General features: G+C 35.5%; 1 protein-coding gene across 1 annotated transcript in view; it reads right to left on the minus strand.

Annotated features, from left to right (window-relative positions):
• LOC136032244 (protein transport protein Sec31A-like) overlaps nt 1-22894 on the minus strand; it is a 140340-nt gene that overhangs the window by 74866 nt on the left and 42580 nt on the right. Inside the window, exons 5-8 of the mRNA XM_065712476.1 lie at nt 21267-21409; nt 16424-16526; nt 8884-9042; nt 2574-2702 (exon numbers count right to left, since the gene is read on the minus strand). Of these exons, the coding sequence (XP_065568548.1) occupies nt 2574-2702; nt 8884-9042; nt 16424-16526; nt 21267-21409 (534 nt within the window). The remainder of the gene's footprint in view (nt 1-2573; nt 2703-8883; nt 9043-16423; nt 16527-21266; nt 21410-22894) is intronic.

Below are 22894 nucleotides of genomic sequence, written 5' to 3' on the forward strand. Positions count from 1 at the left end.
GTAATCTAATTTGAGTTGAAACCGAAGATGGAGAAAAACAAACTAGGCTTTTATATGGGTTAAACTGAGAAAAATTTTTATATAACCATCCACAATAACTCAATTCAATTGATGGTGGGTAGACGAAAATACTGAAGTAAAGCGCATTACCATCGTTCTAGCGGGATTTTGCCTGATAAATCAGCTGATGATTGGTTTAATCTATTAACTTCTTTTGATATTTCTTTTGCTTGTCCTTTACTTGTTGTTTCCTCCATGTTGCCACTGACTTTATTTATTTCTTTTTTGTGGATTTATATATCTGGAACAGTTAAATCAACATTCTCGGTTGGTCAAATTGATCCCAAATGTGAAACCATAGCCGATGTCTCTGTTTTGCTTCACCCAATCCTGGTATAAAAGACCGTCCCTTTCTTGTGTATCTTTACGTACTCTAATAACAGGAACCGCAACGGAAGCTGCAACTTTCATAGCATGAACTATTTCGGCAAAATACAAATCTAATTCCAGCGAATCAGTTTTTTGAGAGGGTGGCAGGAGGTGACAAGGAATTCTAATTCTACTGAGAACATCATCTAATACGCTCTGATATAAGTATGCGTCTATTCTATTCCAAAGTTATTTCTAAAATCCTTTCGGACTACAATGCATATGGCAAACAAGCACTTAAAACAACAGACACTTCTGGGTGAGATCATAAGATCATTAATCAAAACTTCATCCGATACTTTAAAAGAAACTTTTTCAACGAGTCACGATCTGAAATTATGAAGTCCAAACTTGTCACGGTACCTTAATTATTAACATAAGTGTAATTTCTGCTATTCGTTGCCACAGTTAGATCTTTCAGATTTGATGATAATAAGACCTGGGACTACAGTAAACTAAGAATAGTGAGGTCAGTGTTAAATCACCACAAAGCAAGATGGCTTTACCAGACGCTCTTATTTTATGAGAAATTTTTTGAGACACTTGCACACGCTTTAGTGAAACGTCCGTTCGACTGTTCGTTTCTGTAATTAGTAGGCATATAAACTGCAAGAACAATGGTATATCCCAGTAACAAAAGCACCATTGGTTTCAATTAAATCGCAGTTAAGGTTCTTATCTACTCCAATCATAATGCCGCCAGAAGGACGAGCTCCTTTAATTTTACAACTCATTACTATTAACGCCACTTAACTTGTGCTCTACTATACAAACTATTTCGACTAGAATTATTAACTTATCTCTTGCGCTTTTTATGTTATGAAAACACACATTCACACAACCTGGTTCGGTTCGATGGTCCATAACTATGGGGGGAGGGGGCTGGATCAGCTTCAAACTTGAGGGCTCAAAGCAGCGGCAGCCAACACGACAAAGGAGATGGTGTTACTTCTGTAAATTCTAACACAATTTGTGCATTTCACAGCGTGCATTTCGCAGTTAAGGTTCTTATCTACTCCAATCATAATGCCGCCAGAAGGACGAGCTCCTTTAATTTTACAACTCATTACTATTAACGCCACTTAACTTGTGCTCTACTATACAAACTATTTCGACTAGAATTATTAACTTATCTCTTGCGCCTTTTATGTTATGAAAACACACATTCACACAACCTGGTTCGGTTCGATGGTCCATAACTATGGGGGGAGGGGGCTGGATCAGCTTCAAACTTGAGGGCTCAAAGCAGCGGCAGCCAACACGACAAAGGAGATGGTGTTACTTCTGTAAATTCTAACACAATTTGTGCATTTCACAGCGGAGGCTGACCATGCCTTATTGCGGCTATTAGTAAGGGCCGGCACTTTTACCACATAAAGTTTATTCACACATTCACGTGCAAGGTGATCAAAGCCTTGGCATTTACAGAGCTGCTTGGGTCTCATCAGCGGACATTACACACGGGAAAACGAGTAATCAATTTTAATGCCATGTTTTAGAGCGATATCAAGACCTAGTTGACCTTTGCAGGATAACAACATGATTGTACTACCTCCAAACCGCATTGCTTGCACAACAAGATATTAGCTGAACTTGGAAAAACAGGTGGTGTCTGCAATTACTTAAACAACATAGAATCTCAAATTTTGAATGAAATAAGAGTAATTTGTACGTAATTTTCTACGCAGTACTTTCTGTTTGTATCGCTTTCTTAACCTTGAGCACTCCCTTTTCGAGTACTGGGTGAAACAGAATTAAGTTACCTAAACTGGATTTGTTTCAAAAACTTTTTTTCTCATAGTATTCAGCCTTTTCAGAAGGTATCGGGCTAATAAAAACAGCTTGCTGTTTCCGATTATGTTTTATCAATAAGATGCTGCAATGTAAAAGGTTAAAAATGTTTTAAAGAACGAAAAAAACTAGATCAGAAACAGTACGTCACATAAATCCAAAGGTTAAATATATATATATATATATATATATATATATATATATATATATATATATGCATAATTAGAAAGAAAAGCAGAGCAGACCAAAATAGATCAAAGATAGAAAAATAGGCAAAATAGAAAGACTAAAACATACAAAGTAGAAATAAAGGCAAAGAAAGAATAGGAAAGAGTAGTTCATATGTAAATTACCCCAAATGAAGGCCTGCAAGGAGAGTACATCCATCTGGGTGGCCAGACCGGAGGAGTTGACTGAATTAGCTGAACCTGTTGAAGTTCTTGATCCGGCAAATTTTGTTCACCAGAAAAATATCCTGCAATCTGCAATAGATAATGTTGAGTATCCTTTTGGGGACAACAGAACCAGTAGAAGACAAGTAGGAAATTGTGTACGAGCTCCAAACCAAAAATTAAATCGTTCATTTTTGTGATCAAGTCTTCAAATTGTCCCAAGATATGTTTATTAAAAAAAAAAACATTGAGCCCTCTAATCTTAGGCCTTAGAACAATTGCAAAATTCTGGGGTTTAAAGGCGAAGGGCCCACTTGGATTTTCCTATCATAAAGATTGAAAGACCCTGCACGATTCCAAATCAAATACAGTGCATTATGCCTGCCATTCGGCTAAAAAGATGGGGGTGTGAGGATTGTTGGTAGGGAGCTGTTGAACTTCGGTTCTCTTGTTCTGCAAATTGAAAATACTTGCATGACTCTTTTACTAAAGAAATGTAACTTACCTATTTTATACTAAAAAAGTTAGTGACGGGAGGGTCATAGAGGGGAGGTGTTGGAGGGCCTATAAATTAACTTTATGCCTTAAAAAATAAAGAGCAAAAATTCTCGCGTTTCTGCTTAAAAAGCCAACAGGGAAAGGGGTAATGGAGGGGTCACGGGTCTACTTAGTGAATCCAACATATATTTTGTATAGAATCATGAATTTATTTTGTTGCATGTTTTTCTCTAATATGTACCAAAGTCGTCAGAACCTTTAAACTTAAAAATGTAGTATTTCATGAATAAATTTCTATACAAAGAAAGACTGAATCACATCATATACTTCTATCCCCTATTCAAAAATAAACGATCAGCGTTAAAAAAAGATGTAGATCTCTTACATAAAAAAAATTTTCATCCCGCGGGCCAACTTTCTAATAATAGTACTAGGAAACGAGCAAAGAGTTCCACTCCTCCACATCAGTCCTAAGCAGAAAATGAAATAGTAAACTGGGCGTGAATTATTTGTAAAATAGATGGCAACACTTTCGAGCCCGTGGTAAAATGCTTCCTTTTTCTGATTTTTTTTTTATACTTATTATTTTAATTGAATGCTTAGGCAATGCGGTCAGGGAACTGTTAAAAATCTTAAGCACATTTTGATTTTGGTCCAACTTTTACTAAAAACTGATGCCTGCTTGCTTTCCAGCGTGAACAGAGCTTTCCACTCAGAAGGAGGATCATGGCTCAAAGAAACAAAAGCTTGAGACAACGGTTTCAGATAGTCCTCACTATCATAGAACACTATCATAGAACATTATCATTAAAACTGATGCCTGCTTGCTTACCAGACTGAACAGAGCTTTCCACTCAAAAGCAGAATCATGGCTCAAAGAAACAAAAGCTTGACACAATAGTTTCAGATAGTCCTCACTATCATAGAATATGAAATAACACTTTAACTCCCATACTGCAGGCTCTAGCTCAAGGGCAAGCAAAAACAACTCTCTTTGGTCTCAGGCAAAACTTAGAATGTAATTTACTTAAAATGTAATATTACAGTCATCAATCTGGCAGAGGTAAGACCTTGCCATTTTCCCGCAATAGACTAAAATCAGTAGCATGCAAAAAATAAAAAGGTCAAAGCCAAAGTGTGGCTTTTGCAACACAATAAGAATCATTTATAATTTTTTATTATATCTGAGAATAAAGGCATAAGTAAAAAACAGAAAAAAAGTTAAATATTTTATCGAGAAGTAAGGTTAAACGACTCATTTCCAAAAGGCGGGATTTTTAATAACCGAAAAGAGAAAGCTAGCCTTTGCCATTCAATCAATTTCATTTTCCTTAGTTTTTGTTGACGAGTCAACAACGTTTTTAAAGAAAATCTAGAGATGTTTTAAAGAAATTTTAAAGAAATTATACGCAGCACATACTACCAATTTGCTAAATTTTTGCTAGAACTTGCACAAAGATTCGCTAACATGGAGATCTAATCCGTATTCGGAATACCTGATCCATCAACTAAAGTGATTGGTTTAGAACGGAGAGCTACAATGCGATCTCTTAGCTAATACGGATTCACTAAAATGGAGATCCTGTCCGTATTCGGAATCCCTGGTCAAACAGTTCGTAGTAACAAACTTTAGTAAGGCGCGACCAGGCTAAATAGTGACCGAAACTCTAAAAAACGGAATTTTGATACCAATATAAACATTAAAAAATCGAAATTTTATGCTGATTTTAGATATATAAGTTTCATCAAGTTTTGTTTTACCCATCGAAAGTTACAAACTTGCGAAAATATACATTATTTTTTTAAAAGGGGGAAACATCCCCTAAAAGTCATAGAATCTTAAATTGAAAATTATACCATCAGATTCAGCGTATCAGAGAACCATACTGTAGGAGTTTCAAGCTCCTATCTGCGAAAATGTGGAATAATGTATTTTTCGCCAGAAGGAAGATCACGGATGCGTGTTTATTTGTTTTTTTTTTCCCAGGGGTGATCATATCGACCCAATGGTCCTAGAATATCACAAGAGGGCTCATTTTAACCGAAATTAAAAGTTCTAGTTCCCTTTTTAAGTGACCAAAAAAATTGGAGGGCAACTAGCCCCCCTCCCACGCTCATTTTTTTCCAAAGTCATCGTACCAAAATTTTAAGATAGTCATTTTGTTCAGCATAGTCGAAAAACCTTATAAATATGTCTTTGAGGACGACTTAATCCCCCACAGTCCCCAGGGGAAAGACTACAATTTATGAACTTAGTCTATTGTTTACATATAGTAATGTTTATTGGGAAGTATAGTGACGTTTTCAGGGGAATTTTTTCTGATGGTGGGGGATCAAGGGGAGGGGGTTACGTGAGGGGATCTTTTCAAGAAGGAGTTTATTATGGAGGAAGAGAATTTCCATGAAGGAGGCGCTTGTTTTCTACGGTTGTTTAAAAAAAAATAGAAAATAAATAAAAAAACAAGTTTTTTAACTTAAAGTAAGGAGGAACATTAAAACTTAAAACGAACAGAAATTATTACGTATATGAGGGGGTTCGTCCCCTCCTCAATACCTCGCTCTTTACGCTAAAGTATTTTTAGCAATTTCAAAAGAGCTATTTGTTCTAATCAAACGGCCTTTGTGATTCAGGGTCATTCTTAATGAACTGGAACAAAATTCAAACTATACTGTAAAGAGTAAAGTATTGACGAGGGGACGAGCCCCCTTATATACAGAATAAAAATATACGAATATAGAAGTTCGTTACGTAAGTTAATTTGTAAGTTACGTATATTTATTATGAATAAAAACGTTCGTAAATAAAGTTCAAAGTTCTAGTGGCCTTTTTAAGTAACCAACAAAATTGAAGGGCAACTAGGTCCATTCCCCCGCCCCTTTTTCCTAAAGATCGCCCGATCAAAAATTTGAAAAAGCCATTTAGCAAAAAAAGTAAAATTAATATGCGAATTTCGGTTTAATCATTAATGTAAGGTGAGCCAAAATCAAAACCTGCATTAATTCAAAACGTTCAGAAGTTAAATAAAATAACAAGTTTTTTTTTTAACTGAAAGTAAGGAGCGACATTAAAAATTAAAACGAATAGAAATTATTCCGTACATGAAACGAGCTGTCCCCTCCTCAACGCCCCACTTTTTACGCTTAAGTTTGACTCTTTCTCACTACTCTACTTCTTTAAAAAAAATTAGCGTAAAGAGCGGGGCGTTCAGGAGGGGACAGCCCTTTCATATACGGAATAATTTCTGTTCGTTTAAAGTTTTAGTGTCATTCCTTACTTTCAGTTAAAAAAATACTTTTTTTTTAATTAATCCATTAAATAAAGTGATTGGTTTAGAACAGAGAGCTACAATACGATCTCTCAGCAAACTTTAAGATTCTTTACTAATTTGTTATTAAGTTTTAGAGATAAATATGTTTTGCTTTTACTGGAAGCTTACTCAAACGTCAACTGATTGCTAGATGAGGTTTTTTGATCAAAATTCCCAGCGTCAAGTCTCCTAGTGAACTTAATAAGTAAGACCGATATTAGGAGATATTCCTACTGTCCCGACTCTGACAGGGATAAAAATCGAAACTTTCAGAAGGACGGTAAAGCAAATACACGATAGAAAATTGAAGTACCAAAGTACCTGAAATACCGAGTAACCAAAGAGCAGCCATGTAAAAACACTTCTCAATGAACGTTTTGTATGAGCACCTTACCTTAAACCTTAGATCCTCCAGAGCCAGAGGTGGCGCATAGGCCGTCTACGAAACCTCGCCAGACATCTCGGGGCTGAGCTGCAGCCGTGACGTCCTCCCACTATGGTTGAAGAGATATCTCCGCATTATTCAGGTCTCGGTCATACTGTCGTCGTAAGGTGTGTCTTGGTCGACCTCTTTTTCGCCTCCCCTCGGGGCGCCACTCATATACTGTATTCGGGAGTCGATCCTCTGGCATATGGAGGACGTGGCCAAGGTATGTCCATCTCCTACTTTTCAGAGGGTAAGTAACTAATGGCTGACCGGTTCGTCGGCGAACTTCTATGTTGGTGACCTTTCCTGCCAAGATATGTTCAGGATTCTCATAAGGCACATGTTTTCGAAGGCTAGGACACGTTTCTCCAGTTGGGTGTTTTGTTTCCAGCATTCACTAGCATAGAGGAGGATGGACATCACATTGCTATTCAGGAGGCGGAGCTTCAAGCGCATAAAGTATTTACTACTGCACCAGACTGAGCAACTGTCAGTTAAATCTTCCACCATGCCGCAATACATGATGTTTTGCTCAAAAGCCTTATTAGTGTTATTTTGGGCTTATTATTTTCGTGGCAAATCCTGGACATCTCTTGGATAAACTCTATTATTATGTCAAATCCATTGACTTCCGAAGAGACGAAATAAAACATGTATACAATTCACAAGAAACCAAGTCACAAGAAATATTAAAAAATCGTATACCAAAAATGCTCATTGCGCTTCTAGGGAAATTTCTTCGCATTTCTCACAGAAACAATATGTCAAAGATAACACTGATGAGGCTTTTGAGCAAAACATCCTGTAATGTAGCTCGGTAAATGACTAAACTGACAGTTCGTCCTACAAACCCAATTATTCATTCAGAAGTGTTTTTACATGGTTACTATTTCGGCTATTTGCCTGCTATTTCAATTTTCCACCGATATATGCTTTACCTTCCTGAAAAAATTTCGAATGAAATCCCTGTCAGAATCGGAACAACGGGAGCAACTCCTAGCCTCACTCTTACTTATTACATTAGCTAGGAGACTTGAAGGCGGAAATATTGATAAAAAAACTTCATCTATGGAACGTATTTCCTCGTCAGACTTCAGGTTTAAATATAATCATTCGATGGAGACCCACTACCTATGAATGAAGCACATAAGCAAAAGCAAACAATAAAAAGCAAGCAAGCAAAAGCAGTATATTTCATCTTCCTTCCTAGGAAGGAAATCCTTATCCTGTGATTAGTTTTTCAGCTAAATAGTTACTCAGCTTCTATGGCTACTGCTCGGAAAAAGAGCATAGTTGCCAAAAAAAAAAAAAAATGAAAAAAAAGTCAAAAAAGAAAAAAAAAATTAAATTATTCAATTCCGTCCATTGCGTGTCAAATAAACTAATTGCTGAATTGAAACTGAACTGATAGTGCTGAAGTCGACGATTGAATTACAAGGTAAAAAAAAGCTTGTGTTATCCTTTCATCAATAGAACTGCGACCCATAATTGAATGAATGAATATGTTGAGTGTTGTGAATGAATATATCGAATGGATAGGAATATGAAAAAAGAACTTACCAAAGAAACATATGTGTTATCTTTTTCGTCAATAGAAGTGACACCCATACTCATTGAATGAATATACGGGTCTTCATTTCCCTCTTGTTGTCCCATTGCTGGTTGAAAAAAAAAAATCTCGTTTGTCTGCTGTGGCACGGTGGGTAATTAATATTATGTCTATTATTTTTTTTTTTCTCTTTCTTCTTTGTCATGTCTTTCTTTGATTGATTACCCATTTTTTTTTTTTTTTTTTTTTTTTTTTTTTTTTATTTGTGCAAAACAAGCTTGTCTCTCTGTCAGATATTTGCATATTTAGTATGTTATTTATATATATATATATATATATATATATATATATATATATATATATATATATATATATATATATATATATATATATATATCTATATATGATTGAAGAATAAATGAACCTGAACCTATTGCAACTACCATTGTTGAAGTCGATATCTAAATTATAAAGTAAGAAAAAACTTACAGGAGACGCATGTATGGTATCCTTGTCATCAACAGAAGTGCCGCCCATAATGGAATGAATATTTATCTTTGAATTAAAGGATGGCACGGCAATTAATGCAGGATTTCTAGGACAGAAATCAACATCAAAAGGTTCAACTGTACTGGCCACTTCACCGTTCTGAAACAGAATTCAGCTTTAATATCTTGTCTTTCTTATGTTAATGTGTATGCTGTTGTTGTTACGTCAAAAGACCGTATCTGACACTTCCGGGGTTATTGTCAAAGATCGTTCGCTAAGCTATTCTCAAAGGGAGGATCAGCAAGGTAATGTTGATTAATTAGTGTTTTGTTTTCTGCAACCTGCTCAGGGACCCTTCTGCTCCTAAAACTCCATCCTGCTTTTTTTGCTTGGATTTTATGTTTTCAGTAAAGTGCTAGTTTTTCAAAATTCTAAAAATATAAAAAAATATCACGAGTCAGATTACTTTAGCTACTTTTATAGATACATTGTGGCTGTTGCCCTTCAAAGCCGATATCTGATAGTTTCTCACTTCCTAGGTAATTACCAAAAACCGTTTGCTTAGCTATTCTCAAAGGGATGACAGTGTCGCAATAAGTAAACTAACCTAACCTGAACTTGGTCATTGATAGATAATGTTATTCAAAAAGTATGTGCATTTGAAGCCCTCATTTATTGGATTGGTCAGGTCAATCTCTTGTGCACCGCTAAAGCAGGTTTCTTTGTGCTAATATAGTGATTTTTAGTTAGTTCGTTTTCAGACTGCAAAGTCCGTTTTCAGGGTTCGCTTATAGAGTTCAGAATTCATGTTTTGTCGGGGTTTACACTTGGAGGAATAAAAGTGAGTTATTTTCTCCAACTATGTGAAATTATTTTTCCCGAATCCAGCCAGAGTAGGAAACAAGTTTGCGAGAAATACCGTCGTTCAATAAAGCAGTGACTGGCGTACTAAAAACAAAAGCAACAACAAAACTTTAATTAATAAAAAATTTCAAAATATTTCGACTCCACATCCGGGAACCTTAATCAACGGGAAAAAAAGACGAAAAACTTAGCTAATCATGTAAAGAAAAAGAACAACACATAGAAATAAGAAAAAAAAGAACAAAAGACAAAACAAACAAATAAAACTCGCTTCTTAATAAAACTTCCAAAGTGCGGTACAACTGTAACCACAGATAACACACCAGATTAATTTTCCTCTATAAGATCAGATTGGCCAATAGGATCTATAAAAAGTAAAATTTCATTTTTATTTCAACAAAAATAAATCCAAGGTCACCACCTCTGATAAAATTTATAGGTTAAAACCCTTAAACTATTTAGATATGGCAACAGTATGGCAAACAGGTCAACGAAACTCATGCATTATAAATTGAGTGTTTTTTTTTTCATTTGCAAGTTTAGCTGCCATTCGTTGACTTCTGTCAGCCTTAAGCTTATCCCAACTATCACTTACAAGGTTGTCAGCTGTTCGGGGACTATCATGTAAATTACCACTGTTAAAAAATTTTACCTGTCCCTTCCTCATATACGTAATAATTTCTGTTCGTTTTAATGTTGCTACTTACTTTCAGTAGAAAAAACTTGTCTTTTTTCATTTAATTTCTGATCGTTTATTAAATAATGCTGGGAAATCCGGCACAACCTTCATGGAACATTCCCTTTCCCCATGGAAAGGTCCTCCCACGTAACCCCCCTAACCCCACCAGAAAAAAATTCCCCTAAAAATGTCTGTATACTTCCTAATAACCAATGCTATATGTAAACAATAGGCAAAGTTCATAATTTGCAGCCCTTCCCCCGGGGATTAAGTCAACCTCAAAGACATAGTTATTAGATTTTTCGGCTAAGTTGAACAAGATGGCTATCTCAAAAGTTTGATAGGGTGACTTTGGAAAAAAAGTGAGCGTGGGAGAGGACCTAGTTGCCCTCCAGTTTTTTGGTCGCTTAAAAAGGGCAATAGAACTTTTAATTTCCGCTCGCATGACCCACCTCGCAATATTCTAGGACCACTGGGACGACACGATCACCCCCGGAATAAAAAAAAATAAATAAATAAAAATAAAAAACAGGCATCCGTAATCTTTCTTCTGGCAAAAAATACAAAATTCCATATTTTTGCAGATAAGAGCTTGAAACCTCTACAGTAGGGTTCTTTGATTTTCATTCATTGACTTTTAGGGTTGTTTTCCCCTTTTTTCGAAAATAAGACAAGTTTTCTTAGACTCGTAACTTTCGGTGGGTAAGACTAAATTTAATGAAACTTATATATTTGAAATCAGCACAAAAACTCGATTCTTTTGATGTATGTATTGGCGTCCAAATTCAGTTTTTTAGAGTTTTGGTTACTATTGAGCCGAGTCACTCCTTACTTGCAGTTCGTTACACGAACTGTTTGACTATTGTAAATTGAACTGATTCTAAAATCCCCTTCCGTCTCTTTTGATATTCCAAATAATTCCCAAATAATTGAAAAGCGGAAAAAAAGTTAACGGAACCAAAAATACTAGAAAATGATGGGTCAAATCAACAAACAAATTATATAACTTTGCCGTATGTCCCAAAGTTGTCACAGAAATTAAGAAGACAACTCAGCAAGCGTAATAAAAAAATAGCATCTAAATCTCGACAAACTTTTGGCTCGTTACTAAATAATGGAAAAGTTAGGGTTCCAAAAAACATACAAAGGAGCATATACAAAATTCCGTGTTCTTGTGGTAAATTTTAAGCAGGAAGGACACAACAAAATTTAGAAAATAGACTATAGCAACACAAAAATACCATTGACTGTTCGCTAAAATATAATCAAAAACCAGAAAAGTTTGAATCAGCTGTAGCAGAACCTTTATTTGACTTTCCTCATCATAATACATTATTTGACCAGACCAAAATTGTCGACACGTCTATAGGCTTCTTACAAAATATTAGAGAAATTATTGAAACTAAAAAATTAACTATGGGGAATCAGTATTAAAAGAGACGAAGGGAATTTTAGAATCAGTTCAAATTACAATAGTTTAATTCAGGGGAAGGTAAAATTTTCAAACAGTGGTAATTTATATGACAGTCCTCGAACAGCTGACAACCGTGTAAGCGATAGATGGGATAAGGTCAAGGCTGGAAGGAGCCAACGAACGGCAGCTAAACTTGCAAATGAAAAAATTCACTCAATTTATAATGCATGAGTTTCGTTGACCTGTTTGCCATATCTAAATAGTTCAAGGTTTTTAACCTATAAGTTTAATCAGGGTTGGTGACCCGGAATTTGTTTTTGTTTAAATAAAAATGGTATTTTATTTTTGATAGATCCCACTTGCCAATTTGATCTTAAAGAGGAAAATTACCAAAAGATGTTGGTGTCTTTTCTGTGATTACAGTTGTGCCGTACTTTGGAAGTTTTATTAAGATGTGAGTTTTATTTGTTTGTTTTGTCTTTTGATCTTTTTTTCTTATTTGTATGTGTTGTTCTTTTTCTTTACATGATTAGCTAAGTTTTTCGTCTTTTTTTCCCGTTGATAAAGGATCCCAGATGTGGAGTCGAAATATTCGGAATTTTTTTTTATTAATTAGTGTTTTGTTGTCGCTTTTGTTTTTAGTACGTTTTAGTACGCCTGTAACTGCTTTATTTAAATTAAACCCGCTTTTTTTCTCTCTTAGTCTCTCTTCTATAAATGGAAAAGCAATAAGCTCTAAGAAATTATATCGGTAGGAGGATCCGTTTACCCTCGACAGAGATGGAGCGTTTTCTTCGGTGACACAGACTATGGCACCTTGGGCACAATAGTTTGGCCCTCGAAAAGGCAGTACATGTTTCACACACATACTGATCGCAACCCCAGTACGCGAAGAAATTGTAAAACCCTTTTAATCGCTTGATCGCGTTACTAGACTCTAGCGGTACCGCCAGTGGTGGCACTTTAGTGTTCAAAAAGAGATCAAAAAGAGGTAGCCTATAGGATACCATATCAAATAGCTGGTAGCCCAAAGCCATTCCGTAAAAACAGTGGAGCCAGACAAAACATTGATTAATTGGTATTTTGTTTTCTGCCGGTACTCATGGCTTCTTCTGCTCCTAAGAGTCCATCCTGCTTTTTTTTTTTCGCGGAAGTTATGTTTTCAGTAATGTGCTAGTTTTTCAAAATTCTATAAATATAGGAAAACATCGTGAGTCAGATTACTTTAGCTACTTTTATAGATATAGCGTGGCTGTTTCGCCTAAAGCTAGTATCTGACAGTTTCAAACTTCCGAGGTAATTGGTGAAAATTATTTCTAAGCCGTTCTCAAAGGGAGGATCAGTGACGTAATATAGATCAGCAGATCGAAGTGTGATTCAAAATACATTGTCACGCTGATCCTCTTTTTTAAAGAAGCTCGGGTAATAGTTTTTGGCAACTATTTCAAAAGTTTGAAAATATCAAGCTACGAGCTATACATAGGTTAACCCACATAAAGGTAAAAAAAATTATAATATTAGAAGAAGAAAAAATATAAGAAAAAGATGAGAATTTTAAAAATAAATATAAATAAAATACAATTCAAGAACGCTCTTAAAATACATAATATAAGAAAAAGAATTATGAACGAAACGAAAAAGAAAATTCGGTTCAACGTTCATTTGGAAAACGATGAAAAGGAAACTTAAACATTGTTACCATACCCTTGAAGCTCAAAAACTTAATTATTATTTCTTTGCCATTGTGTCTTGAGATAAATCCCAAAGACAAACTGGCTCCTCTTCATTTTCCTAATTAGTGAAAACATCTTACCTGGGAAATCATTTCAATTATTTAAGAGTGTATTAAGCATAATAAATAGGCTACTATTTCTAGGCTGTAAGTTATTTCAATGAACTTGTGGAGGCGTACGACGGAGCCTAAATACAATTTTAAACCTAAACCATACAATTAACTCGTTGGCTGTGGATATGCAGCAACTTACTTCATTAATAGAAAAATATGCTTCCAAAAACAAATAAATCAAAATAATTTGATCTGAATTTTGATCATTCTTAAATCTACAAGCTTATATATTTTTACTAAGAGTTTTTATTGACCCAGTTTATTAACAAGATAATTTTTTGAGCTATAATACTAAATAAATAAATAAATACATAAATAATAAGATATATAAATAAATATAAACAAATAAATAGATAAATACTAAAAAGTACTAAAAAAAGGTAAAATACTGATAGTTTATCCTACGTGCTTCATTTTTGTTTTCAGAACACTTGATCTGACAGCTTCCCTGTTTTTCTCATAGTTATCTTTCCTCCACACATTCAACCACGTTAACTCAATTTTTTTCATTCTTAATTTGCGTTAATTGCTATATTTAAGTAATTTTGATAAGAAGAGATCGGGCAGGGCTTTTTTAGCAGTGAGGACGCCTTGGCCGAGTTTCTTGCCAAAATTTCCGCTTATGTGTTTTCACTTCTTCTTGTCCACATGCTCAACCTCGCTTTCTTGGTTATTTCTTCACTACATTTTTTTTTCTCCAAAAACATGACAAATTTTCCACTTATTTGCTTTCTGATCTTTTTTCATTTTTTTTTTGGAGGGGGGGATCTTGTTTTTGGGTCGTCATCATCTAGGCATATTTTATACTAATGATTGCCTAAGCAATCCAATGTATAGCGTCATTGCAATACTATCATGTATCTTTTTCGCTCCTTAAATGCATTTGAATGTGACGTCATTCTTATGAAAAATGTTTATCTTTCAAAACTAAGACTCTAAAGTATAGTCAGCCGAAAGGTGTACGTCCTGCTCATGACCCACCAAAATATTACCATGCCCCATCGGTGAGGCCTGTACCCCATGTTGGGGATTCCAACAATAAACATTGATAAAAGAAGGTTTCCAAGATTTTAGTCAACCAATCCCAACTAGCCTCTTCCGAGCAACCACCCAATACAAATTATCTCATCATGCTACAAGATTCACAAGGCCATAGCCAAGAGGAGGCGGGGTATTGGGATTGAACCCCCCTCCGCATGGAATTGTCTACCAACTTGTAAAAAGGTAACAAAAATACATATGAACGATTTTTTTATGTATGTTGTAAAGTTTTCTTTGTCTGGACCAGTCTTGAAAGGTGAATTCAATGGTACCACTAATTTGGTAGGTTTCTGGCTATTCCCCCGCCCCCTCTGCTGATCAATTAACCCTTCCTCCTCTGAAGACATTTCCCCCCTCACCCTTAGAAAATTCTCTCGACACGTAAACTTGAGCAGCCAAAGGAAAATTAACAAGGGCAACCACATATAATTTTCCAGTGAGACCAGACACCAGAATAACAGTGATGGGGGGAGGGGGCATGAGAATATACTTTAGGATACATTTTCTTATAAGTAAGTCTATTCCTAAAAATATTTAGAACAAAAAAATCTCAAATAAAAGAAAATAACTAAATTTGCATGAAAAATGAAAAAAACAAACAACAAACAACTCAACCAGCCTAGAGTAAAAGAAAATGAGACTCAAACCAAATTTATGGAAAGATTTATTATTACCAAAGATTACAACAGATGTAGAATAGTTTTTATAGTATATACTGAGCCTTAGAATACGCTACAGAAGGAATAGAGATATGAACTTAAAAAAGGCTTCCAAGGGGATATTTTAGGTTCAGATTTCATTCCTGGAAGTTTCATTTATCTTCCCTCAATCAACAGATTTCCAAGATCTCAAAAGCTCCTTAAGTAGGGTTTTTTGTCAAGATCTTCACATTCCTAAAGGCTCGTACTCAAAACTCACCCAGCCTGCACAGATACCACGTTTTGATTTTATGATGGCCAGGTAAAACATACCTCTTTCATAACAGGACAATTCTCTTCCTTGAACAGAACTCTTGTTATATGCTAGGAATTTTTTTTTGAAAAAGAATTACAGAATAGTGAAAGAAAAAACTAAATTTCAACTAAAAATTCAGCTGTCAAAAGCTGTCTTTCTTTTGATACTCAAATTCAAGTGAATAAAATGGTTAGGTTCAAATAAAAACATTTTCATAAGGGAATCTTATCAAATTGTCTGTTATAATGAACTAAAAGTAGGGGGTGACTAGGGCCATTATTAACCAAAATTAAAAACATAATTTTGATGACAGTTGACACATCAACAGAATTGGCATTTTATTCTGATTCTAAATGTATAAAATTCATTCAGTTTATTGTTACCTACCAAAAGCTACAAATATGAGAAAAGTTGCTGGATTTTCGAAAAAAGAGCTAAACATCCCCAAAAAAGCAAGCAATCTTGGGGAAAATCGCTTTCTTGGTTCCATCATATCAGAGAACCCTACCATAGAGGTTTCAAGCTCCTATCTACAACAGGTGAATTTTTTTATTTTTTTTAAAATAAAATATCGTATTTCAGCAAAAACAGTTTCGATACTTAAAAGGGGCTCTATAACTTTCATCTTACAATCAAAGGACCAGGTTACTAGAGACATCCGTTCTGTAAGAATAGGGGACACATGGGAGACAAATGGTTCTTTACAAAGTCAGCGTTAATGCATTAAACTTTAATAGCTTACCACAGTTCCCATGGTCGGATTCCAAAGAAGAATTCTCCTATCCTTCGCGCAGCTAGCTAAAATGCTGGAGTCACTACTGCACCAACTAACAGACAAAACTCCACTAAAAAGAAAGATAAATTTCTTACTTATATGATTGAGCTTAATTAGCATTATAACTGATTTTTCTTGGATTAAAAAATAAATAAATAAAAAAATAAAAAACAAGAAAACATAATAATTTGTATAAGTGATCCAAAATCCACATAATTACTAGTATCCTTGGTTTTGATCAAGTCAATCGATTTTTGTTTTTGTTTTCCTTTGCCAACTCAGAAAATAACACACCTACGTCAGCCATCTTCCTTATAGGAAATACTTAGCTTTAGCTACCATATGTCGGCCATCTTCCTTATAGGAAAGACTTACTTAGCTTTACCTCCCTTATCTCGGCCATCCTCCTTATAAAAAAAGACTTACTTAGTTTTACTTCACCTATGTCGGCCATCTTCCTTATAGAAAAGACTTACTTAGTTTTACTTCACCTAAGTCGACCATCTTCCTTATAGGAAAGATTTACATAGCTTTAGCTCTCCTATATCAGTAATATTCCTTATAGGAAAGAGTTGCTTAGCTTTAGCAATCCTATGTCGGCCATCTTCCTTATAGGAAAGACTTACTTAGCTTTAGCTCCCCTATGTCGGACATCTTCCTTATAGGAAAGACTTACTTAGCTTTAGCTACCATATGTCGGCCGTCTTCCTTATAGGAAAGACTTACTTAGCTTTAACTCTCCTATGTCGGTCATAATCCTTATAGGAAAGACTTAATTGGCTTTAGCTCCCAATGTCGCCCATCTTCCTTACAGAAAAGACATACTTAGCTTTAGCAATCCTATGTCGGCCATCTTCCTTATAGGAAAGACTTACTTAGCTTTAGCTCCCCTATGTCGGACATCTTCCTTATAGGAAAGACTTACTTAGCTTTAGCTACCATATGTCGGCCGTCTTCCTTATAGGAAAGACTTACTTAGCTTTAACTCTCCTATGTCGGTCATAATCCTTATAGGAAAGACTTAATTGGCTTTAGCTCCCAATGTCGCCCATCTTCCTTACAGAAAAGACATACTTAGCTTTAGCTACCCTATGTCGGCTATCTTCTTTATAGGAAAGACTTACTTAGCTTTAGCTACCATATGTCGGCCGTCTTCTTTATAGGAAAGACTTACTTAGCTTTAGCTACCATATGTCGGCCGTCTTCCTTATAGGAAAGACTTACTTAGCTTTAGCTCTCCTATGTCGGTCATAATCCTTATAGGAAAGACTTAATTGGCTTTAGCTCCCAATGTCACCCATCTTCCTTACAGAAAAGACTTACTAAGCTTTAGCTCCCGTATGTCGGGCATCTTCCTTACAAAAGACTTACTTAGATTTAGCTATCCTATGTCGGCTATCTTCTTTATAGGAAAGACTGACTTAGCTTTTGCTCACCTATGTCGGCCATCTTCCTTAGAAAAAAGAATTACTTAGCTTCAGCTCTCCTATATCGGCCATCTTCCTTACAGAAAAGACTTACTTAGCTTTAGCTCCCCTATGTCGGCCATTTTCCTTAGAGAAAAGAATTATTTAGCTTTAGCTCTCCTATGTCGCCCATCTTCCTTACAGAAAAGACTCTCTGTAAGGAAGATTAGCTCCCCTAAATCGGCCATCTTCCTTATAGGAAAGACTGACGTAGCTTTAGCTCCCTTATGTCGGCCATCTTCCATACAGAAAAGACTAATTAGCTTTACCTCCCCTATGTCAGCCATCTTCCTTACAGAAAAGACTAATTAGCTTTAGCTCTCCTATGTCAGCCATCTTCCTTACAGAAAAGACTAATTAGCTTTAGCTAACTTATGTTGGCCGTCTTCCATACAGACAAGACTTACTTAGCTCTCCTATGTCGGTCATCTTCCTTATGGGAAAGACTTAATTAGCTTTAGCTCCTCTAAGTCGGCCATATTCCTTAGAGGAAAGACTTACTTAGCTTTAACTCTCCTGTGTCACTCATGTTCCTTGTATGAAAGACTTATTTAGCTTTAGCTCCCCTATGTCGGCCATCTTCCATACAGAAAAGACTAATTAGCTTTAGCTCCCCTATGTCGGCCATTTTCCTTACAGAAAAGACTTACTAAGCTTTAGCTCTTCTATGTCGGCCATCTTCCATACAGAAAAGACTAATTAGCTTTAGCTCCCCTATGTCGGCCATTTTCCTTACAGAAAAGACTTACTTAGCTTTAGCTCTTCTATGTCGGCCATCTTCCTTACAGAAATTACTAATTAGCTTTAGCTCCCCTATGTCGGCCATTTTCCTTACAGAAAAGACTTACTTAGCTTTAGCTCTTCAATGTCGGCCATCTTCCTTACAGAAATGACTAATTAGCTTTAGCTCCCTTATGTCGGCCATCTTCCATACAGACAAGACTTACTTAGCTCTAGCTCTCCTATGTTGGTCATCTTCCTTCTGGGAAAGACTTAATTAGCTTTAGCTCCTCTAATTTGGCCATATTCCTTAGAGGAAAGACTTACTTAGCTTTAGCTCTCCTGTGTCACTCATGTTCCTTATAGGAAAGACTTATGTCGGCCATCTTCCTTATAGGAAAGACTTATTTAGCTCTAGCTCCCCTATGTCGGCCATCTTTCATACAGAAAAGACTTACTTAGCTTTAGCTCTTCTATGTCGGCTATCTTCCTTACAGAAATGACTAATTAGCTTTAGCTCCCCTATGTCGGTCATCTTCCTTATAGGAAAGACTTATTTAGCTTTAGCTCCCCTATGTCAGCCATTTTCCCTACAGAAAAGACTTACTTAGCTTTAGCTCTTCTATGTCGGCTATCTTCCTTACAGAAATGACTAATTAGCTTTAGCTCCCCTATGTCGGCCATTTTCCTTACAGAAAAGACTTACTTAGCTTTAGCTCTTCTATGTCGGCCATCTTCCTTACAGAAATGACTAATTAGCTTTAGCTCCCTTATGTCGGCCATCTTCCATACAGACAAGACTTATTTAGCTCTAGCTCTCCTATGTCGGTCATCTTCCTTCTGGGAAAGACTTAATTAGCTTTAGCTACTCTAATTCGGCCATATTCCTTAGAGGAAAGACTTACTTAGCTTTAGCTCTCCTGTGTCACTCATGTTCCTTATAGGAAAGACTTATGTCGACCATCTTCCTTATAGGAAAGACTTATTTAGTTTAGCTCCCCTATGTCGGCCATCTTTCATACAGAAAAGACTAATTAGCTTTAGCTCCCCTACGTCGGTCATCTTCCTTATAGGAAAGACTTATTTAGCTTTAGCTCCCCTATGTCGGCCATTTTCCTTACAGAAAAGACTTACTTAGCTTTAGCTCTTCTATGTCGGCTATCTTCCTTACAGAAATGACTAATTAGCTTTAGCTCCCCTATGTCGGTCATCTTCCTTATAGGAAAGATTTACTTAGCTTTAGCTCCCCTATGTCGGCCATCTACCTTACAGAAAAGACTTACTTAGCTTTAGCTCTCCTGTGTCAGTCATCTTCCTTATAGGAAGGATTTACTTAACTTTAGCTCCCCTATTTCGACCATCTTCCATACAGAAAAGAATAATTAGCTTTATCTCTCCTGTGTCAGTCATGTTCCTTATAGGAAAGACTTACTTAGGTTTAGCTCCCCTATGTTGGCCATCTTCCATACAGAAAAGACTAATTAGCTTTTGCTCCCCTATGTCGGCCATCTTCCTTAAAGAAAAGACTTACTTAGCTTTAGCTCCCCTATGTCAACAATCTTCCATACAGAAACGACTTTCTTGGCTTTAGCTCACCTATGTCAGCCATCTTTCTTATAGAAAAGATTTACTTAGCTTTAGTCCCCTATGTCGACCATCTTCCTTACAGAAAAGAATTACTTAGCTATAGCTCTCGTTATGTCTGCCTCTTCCCTTACAGAAAAGACTTACTTAGCTTTAGCTCCCCTACGCGGCCATCTTCCTTATAGAAAAGACTTTCTCAGCTTAAGGTCTCCTCTGTCGGCCACCTTCCTTGTGGAAAACCCTGATCTAGCTTTAGCTCAGCTTTCTCTGCCCTATGTCGGCCATCTATTCCTTACAGAAAATACTTAGCTTTGGCAACTCTATGTTAGCCATCTTTAATATAGGTATTAAATTTTGGAAAAAACGAATCAGCACAATACTGTCAATAGCGACAGGTGGAACGCTACCAGTAGATTTTCCACTGAAAAAAGAGAAGTGGAAAGATTGCAACACAAAAGTGTATCTTGGGGTCCGTTGTGCCAATTCTAGAGGAGGTATTCCTCCCTGTGTATGTCTGTTAGGATAAACTAAGGTATACGAGACAGCCTCATGTTTTCTGTTTTTTAGCTGTCGATCAAAAAGTTGCATTTTCCACACAGTACTAATTTCTTATCCTAGACTAATTTCCAATATCAAACTCTTTAACAACATAGTTTTTTTTATGTGTTTGTTTGGATTATGTTTGACGTGAAAGTCAAATTCTTTCGATATGATATATATATATATATATATATATATATATATATATATATATATATATATATATATATATATATATATATATATATATATATACCATAGTATATCGTAGGAATATCCGGCCTTCTTTGACCTTAGGGCTTTATTTCCTACTCTGTGAATGCTTTACTTATCTTAAAGTCTCTTTTCTTAGCTGCATAGAAGCCCTATTTCCTTGACGTACGTGTCTATGCTTTGGTCTAAGATACAAGGCGAGATTAACAGTATTTTCATTTAAAAAGAAGTTTTAAAAAATCTTCCCCAACTAGTACTTTCTGTTAGCCAGAGAATACCCAACAAACCTGGTATGTCCCTCCAAGGAACAGAGAGGAGATACACTTTTTCGAACATCCCATATTTGAATCACTGGCATATGATCATCCTCAGAAGCTATTGCAATTTGGGTGCCAGCTTCAGGATTCCATGCAATACTTCTATACTGGACCTGAAATAAGGCTAAAACGTATATACTACGCCAAAGCATATTTCTTACATTATTCAAAAGAAACTGCACTGCTTCACCATGCGTAAAAAAAAAAGCACATGTCCAGTGCTGAAAATAATGATGATATACATACAAATAAAATACATGAAAAAAAAATTAAAAATAATAATAAAAGTGATATTTGAATAAAAATCAAACAAACAATAAGAAAAATAGTTGAATAAATAACAAATAAGACATAAAAAATGATAATATAAAATAAAAAATAAAATATCCAAAATGAATAATAATTGGAATAATAATGATAATAGTTGAAACTGAGGGCAATTTTAATTTATTAAGATTTGGATCTTAATTAAGTTCAAATTTCTTTGAACCCATCATGAGATTTGCTGAAATTAAGCATGTTATTTTGTTTTTAACTTTTTTTATTTACAAAATGGTTAAGGCTTTGTTAGTAAGCAGAATACAGACTATTTATGAAAACAGGTAGACAGTTTTATCTGTTACATACTTTGGACAAAATGACTCTTCTATCTTTGGCCCAGTACACAGCAAAGTAAAAAAAGAGATTAAAATAATTGCAACTAACATTTTCAAACAGGATCTTATAATTTACTTTATGATTTCACTTCATGACAACCTTACGGTAAGACAATTTAACTTAAATATTAACTTAATAACTAATTATTTAACAATAGCTTATTTATTTAACTTAACATTGTAATAACGGTAGATGTCATGATTTCTCAAGGATAGACTTGAGTTTCTCAAATATTATTTTCACAAATTATTTTCTTCCATCTTTTAAATATCTACAAATGATGCTGCTTCGAAAAAAAACACATTACAGTCCAGTGTTACTGAGAAAACTAGAAATGAAAATAAGCTGAAACTATGGTCAAATTTGACATTTTTTTTTTTCATCAAACAGTTCGTGGTAACGAACTGTAAGTAAGGAGCGACCCGGCTCAATTGTAACCGAAACTCTCAAAAACGGAATTTTGATACCAATAAATATATCAGAAGAATTGACTTTTTATGCTGATTTCAAATATACAAATTTCATTAAGTTGAGCCTTAAATTTCAAAGGCTACAAGCCTGAGAAAATTTTCCGGTTTTTCGAAAAAAGGAGAAAACACCCCCTAAAAGTCAAGTGATCTTAATGAAAATTACACAATCAGATTCAGCAAATCAGAAAACCCCATTTTTTGCTAGAAGAAATTTTGTATTTTTTGCTAGAAGAAAGATCACGGATGCGTATTTATTCATTTCTTTTCCCAGGAGTGATCGTATCGACCTAGTGGTCTCAGAATATCACAAGAGTGCTCATTCGAACGGAAATTAAAAGTTCTAGTGCCCTTTTTAAGTGACCAAAAATTGGAGGGCAACTTGGCCCGCTCCCCCATCCCTTTTCCCAAAATCGCCCAATCAAAATTTTGAGACTGTCATTTTGTTCATCACAGTTGAAAGGTCCAATAGCT

The sequence above is a fragment of the Artemia franciscana genome, chromosome 10 (assembly GCF_032884065.1).
Source record: "Artemia franciscana chromosome 10, ASM3288406v1, whole genome shotgun sequence".
NCBI lineage: Eukaryota > Metazoa > Arthropoda > Branchiopoda > Anostraca > Artemiidae > Artemia > Artemia franciscana.